The following is a 5,513-nucleotide window of genomic DNA, read 5'->3' as shown; positions in this document are numbered from 1 at the left end:
ATGGATGAGGTCACTAAATTGATTTCCCAAAATTCTTGTAAAGGCAAAGAATCACCATGGTGCACATTTGACAGTGTATGCTCTTTGATTACTTGATTAGTATTAACAAGTAATCCTAAATACAACCATTGTAAGGAAGAAAACAAGACAAGTGGTAAAGGTAACAAAATAGCCATAGTATTCATGCATTTGACAACTGTAGCCCTCTATAATAGTTTTTGTTGGGGATGTGATCTTAGTAGGAAGAGTCTCTATATAGAAGAAAAAGAAAATTAGAAGTTATGACTAAAAGGTAAAAGGACTATCCTAGATACCAACTCTTCTATAAAGAAAAAGATAAAACAAAGACAATAAGCCTTTAGAATCATCAAATACAATAGCACATTCTTTTACAACTTTAGAGAAGAACTACCATATATGTTAGATAAGAGCAAAAGAAATGAAAATCATGGTTTAGGCAATGGTTTAGAAAATGACAACTAGAAAATATCTTTGTTGATGTGGCACATTAGAGCCACTTCTATTAACTAAGGGGATATTCACCAATATGCATGATTTTGTTTGAAAAGAAGTGGTTGGTTTGTTGACGTGGCAGCATGCACATTGGCAAATACCCCTAGAAGTTTCTCTAATTTATTGTCCTTATCATAGTTGCATTGATGAAAATGCCCACTCAAGAATCCACTGGACCAGATGGCCACAATTCCTGTCAAAAGATGGATCTTAGGCTTAGGTTATCCTCCCCTTAGGAGACTCAGACATAGAAGAAATAAATATCAAAGTTTAATTCCAGGCAATGTCTACTCAATAGAACTATTTCATGTTACCTGGGATTATTCAATCCATCTGGGATCAAGCAATCACTTAGACACAGACCTGCAAGCTAAAATGAAGAGAGAAAGTAGAGAAGAAAATTGGTAAAAATGAACAAACATCAAACTTATCGACTAAGACCAACCAAACGAACAAATTAAGTAAAATAAATTATTAATGCATGGTTCCACAATGTCCTAGTCCTTTTCATTCACATTTTTCTATTATTTTATTAGTGGATTGGGGACCATGACAACTAATATATGTCTCTGAACAAAACCGGAGGTGTAACAGCGAAAGGTGGCCCATTCACTGAAATGGTTAAACTAGCAAAGCAACCATTTCAGAAACAGATGGATGTAGGTATACATATATTATATAATTCTATTTTAACTCTCTATAGAGTCTAGATAAGCGTCTCTACTGAAGTTTGGAACTCAAAATCTAAGAACATAATAACATCTAGTAATTACTAAATATAAAAATACATTAAAACTACAAAACCATCTTAAACATGTTTGTTTATTCTATAATTCTGATAAGGAAATAGATTAGTTCCTTTTTTTACTCACATCTTTGGAGTCTCAACATGAGGAATCCTTTGGGCTTGGATGAAAGGGACCCTGAACAAATGACCTCTCTCCCAAGAACCAAGATACAATGGTGACTGTATTTTAGTCATGGAAGCATTACTTACCAGTAGCACTATAGACTTTGAACTAGACTCCATAAGCCACTATAAAGTGGGATATGTTGATTATAAATACTTCTTTGTGATATTATAACTAACATTTCTTTAGATCATAAACACAGTTTTGAGAATGTTCATGCAAGAAACTATACTAAAAGGCAACTTTTGTTCATGTGTTGATTTGTATTATATACCAATGGTATCTAATTAAAATAAAATTTCAAATAATTACAAAAGCAAAAAATCAAATAATAGAAGGGAAAAATATATGATTGGTATGCACAAACTCACCAAGCACAAGGAATATAGGTATAGATCATAGACTATTCTTAGTGTAATATCCTACTTTTAAAAATATATTTCACTTGATGGATTTTTGGGGTAAAAATGAAAACTGTCTAATTAATAGATTGATAAAATTAACAGTGAAAAGTTGAATGGTTTGTATTGCTAGAGTAAATATAAATGAGTATAGAAGAATATAGAATGGCTAAAATTGTAAACTTGTCCCTATTCAAACACTTTGTTGTTTATCAATAAAAGAAAGTATCCTGTTTCCCCTAGCAAAAAAATAAAGAAAATAAAATTAGAAAGATAAATGTAGAATATAAAATAGATATAGATAGATGTAGAACACAAAACAAATCACAATGTTGTAACCTTTCCTTGTTCATATGTTTATAAAATATTTTTAAGTCTTTTCCTTGCCTTATGTGTAAGGTGAATGGGTGGCGATCTTAGGTTTTTACTAATATTAAACATTTAGTTGTTTAGATTATATATTAGGCAATTTTACACTAAAAAAGTCAATTAGATTAAATAATAATGTTATTGAATCTTTTTTAAATGGTTAAAAAACTAGGATGAAATTCTTTGAAAAATCATCCATCAATTTGATGGTTAGAGGTGATCCAATTAATCAAGTTGGATTTTGGTCCAATAGATCCTACATCAGATCTACAAATGTACAATGCTCAGATTAGAAATATTTTCCATTAGTTTATTATTCTCATCTAAGCCTTGTCCCAACCATATGAGTCAGCTTCATGAATCCCACTTCGCCATTCCAATTTGTTTAATATCATACCCATTGTTAGCTACATGAAAGGGACCCTGTGTTTAAATCATTTTCCACTAGTTTGTCTAAAATAAATTAGGTGCAAAATCACCATGCTTAAGACTTCTAAATAGGTACAAAATCACTCTTTGGGGATGAGCATCAGACTTCTAACATGCTTAGTTTGCCTGTTTCATTGGCTACTCCCATGGTCCAACTATGGTTGATCATATTCTCACATTGGTACTTCCCATTTCAATTTGCAAAAGAGATAAAAAGTTCTAATCCTTAGCCCCTGACTGATACTCATTGAGACAACCATACAGTTAAAATGGCATCAGCGTTGAATCAAACCACATGTCCATGATACACACTAGAAGACTCAACAATTTTCAATTCTAATAGCACCCAGACCCACCTTCCATATACCATCAGTGGAGACCAGCTAACACCAAACCCCAATCTCAAACATATTTAATGGCTGAGAGCTCTTGTTCAAATACTTCTATTTTTACAAATGCTCGACAACAGTTAATCTTATTGTTGTTTCTTCAGGTACAATTGACAAATGTGCTTTCACTGAAACAATCTAACTCAGTGAGGATCAAAATCCTCAGGAAGCTAGTAAAGTATGTTATACTACTGATCCTTTTCCCCCTGATCAAATAGGATAAGCTTTACTAATATCAAGGATAATGTTCATGATACAAGCATGTAGTCCATGGGAAATTAAATGGTAGAGAGAGACTGATAGAGACTAGCTAACAATTTATCCATATACTCTTTTTATACATCTCGGATTTCATACTTTTGATGCTTTCTCTTTGTAAGCAAAATATCACATTATGATAATATTGAAAAGGCAAGACCTATTGCAACTAATCTGTAAGGATAGTATCTAATTTCAATTTCATGTTTTAATTAATATCTTCCTTTAAGTTTGACAAAGTGGCTGAAAATCAGAATTATAGCCACTGGTTGGTATTTAAGTTTCAAAATTAAAAGTTATATCCCTTACTACTTGCTCGAAGTCACCAGACATCCCCATTGACAACTCGCATTGCTCCTCTGCTATTCCAAGTACTTTGCATACCTCAATCCTGCAGTTTGATAATGTCTGTCTCACCGTGACATAAACAAGCAATTAGACAAACGAAATTAAAATAACAATAAAGCATTAAAATTGAGTAAAATGCATATTCCAAAATTATTACCTTAAAGTTTTCTGGTGTTGATGTGTAGTCCGGCATTCCTATTATCATTAGGCCTGGAAATTCGAGATTTGGGCAACCAAGCTTAACATGTTTTGCAAGTTCTACATAATCTGATGGTTCAACACCAGATTTTGTTGCAGTATAATTTCGCCGATCAATTGATTGATTTACTCATGCATTTTTTATGCAAGTGAGGTAAATAGAGAAAAACAGAATAACCTTCAATGCTTAGAGCCAAAGATTAAAGACCAAAAAACTGGTTTCCTCAAAGGGTTACTGGCAAAAAGAATCAAGGTTGAGGGAGACTCTTATCTGGTCATAGGGCAGATGCTCAAATCTTTCGATGATTCAAGGCAGTTCAGGAACTAGATAAGGGAGGCTAGATCCTAGACCACACAGATGAACAACTCATTCAGTTGGGTTTCTCAATCGACCAGTTCCTTGTGGACATCCTAGCTAGAGGGAGAAGGTTGAACCCTTCAGCGGCAATAAATGGTTCAGAGATTGCATGAATGGCACCTTCGATCAAGCCCTAAAGAAAACACTTTTCAATTTCATTGATTGATGCCCTAGAATGGGAGAAAGAAGAAGAAGAAGAAAAATCCTTCCCTTTTCCTTCTACGTCAGAGTTTTTCTCAATTGAATGCACGAAGTAGAAAGAGGTGGGAGTGTTTTTGGCGTTCTGCTTTCTGTCTCCCTCCCTCTCTCAAATGCAAGAGGCCAACTATTTAGACCGGACTTTTCAAATGAAAAAGTGTTGTGTTTGTTATCAAAAACCGCCGCCCAGATTTTTATTTTCTTTATTTTAGTTTTCTAGGCGGCAGTCTTTGGAGGAACGGCAGCTCAGCTATATCTATAGCGGTGATCCTTAAAGACCGCCGGTTTAGATCATTTTTCTTGTGGTGATGCCAACATCTATTACAATACTTTTACATTTCGCGGGTGATTTATTCTCCCCAGAATACTTTCAAATACAATTGAGCCCAAAACAACTTAGTTCAAGTGACCCATTGGATCGTTGCCAGAGTGTTTCTTAAAAATCATTTAATTCATTTTAGCTCGTTTCTATACTTCTACAAGGTATTCTGTTCATTCTCAACCAACTTAACAAAACCTTGGAGTTCCCTTCAATGATTAGTTTCACTATATTCATTTCCATAGCTTTAAATTCACCAAGGCTGCCATAAGTTTTGCCCTAATTGAACCCCACCTCTCAGATTGAGTACATATCATTATCAACTATGGCAATGGTGCAACGACTATGATGTTTGGATAGCCATTTACAGTGAAAGTCATTCTATTCTAAATAGAAAATGTGGTCCAACGGCTTAATTCTCAAAAGTGAAAAGTTTTCACTTCTAAGAAACCAATTCTAAGATAAACATGGGTTTTGATGTTTTAATATTTTGGATACGTGTGCTTGGTTGAACACTTGAGAGGTTTAATATAGTAATTTTCTTAGAAATTAGAAGATTTCTTCTTCAAACCCTCTTTTTCCCTGTTGCTAACCATCGCCTCCCATTGCTTCTCTAGCTTGCTACAAATTGAAGCAGTTTTTCTTGTATAATACCTGATAATTTTGGTGTTTTTTTTTTGTCTTTTCTATTTTCCTATCTTGCTACAAAGATTTATTGTTATTTCATCTCATTCTCTCATGACTGTTTCCTATTCTCTTACCATTGTTCTTAGATTTGTTGCTTCAAACCTGGCCGTATAGCCATAGAATTTTTGAACCATC

General features: G+C 33.8%; 1 protein-coding gene across 1 annotated transcript; it reads right to left on the bottom strand.

Annotated features, from left to right (window-relative positions):
- On the bottom strand, positions 1-4,556 carry LOC148790349 (uncharacterized). Its single transcript, XM_088892184.1, has 4 exons — positions 3,776-4,556; positions 3,580-3,678; positions 828-883; positions 1-706 (listed from the first exon to the last, which is right to left on the bottom strand). The coding sequence occupies exons 1-4, from the start codon at positions 3,821-3,823 to the stop codon at positions 646-648; spliced, it is 264 nt and encodes an 87-aa protein (XP_088748310.1). The 5' UTR covers positions 3,824-4,556; the 3' UTR covers positions 1-645.
- Between the last annotated feature and the right edge of the window lie 957 nt (positions 4,557-5,513).

This window comes from Nelumbo nucifera, chromosome 7 (genome assembly GCF_055504915.1).
Source record: "Nelumbo nucifera cultivar China Antique chromosome 7, China Antique-T2T, whole genome shotgun sequence".
NCBI classification, from domain to species: Eukaryota; Viridiplantae; Streptophyta; class Magnoliopsida; order Proteales; family Nelumbonaceae; genus Nelumbo; species Nelumbo nucifera.
Note: the sequence above shows the minus strand (reverse complement) of the source record. Positions and strands in the feature narration are given on the sequence as shown.

Bases quoted from the DNA above. Each gene is read 5' to 3' on its own strand.
- LOC148790349 (XM_088892184.1), bottom strand. From the start codon at position 3,823: ATGATAATAGGAATGCCGGACTACACATCAACACCAGAAAACTTTAAG. The intron at 3,679-3,775 runs GTAATAATTTTG...ACGGTGAGACAG, and splicing joins CAACACCAGAAAACTTTAAG to ACATTATCAAACTGCAGGAT. The intron at 707-827 runs GTAACATGAAAT...ATCTTTTGACAG, and splicing joins GATGGATTGAATAATCCCAG to GAATTGTGGCCATCTGGTCC.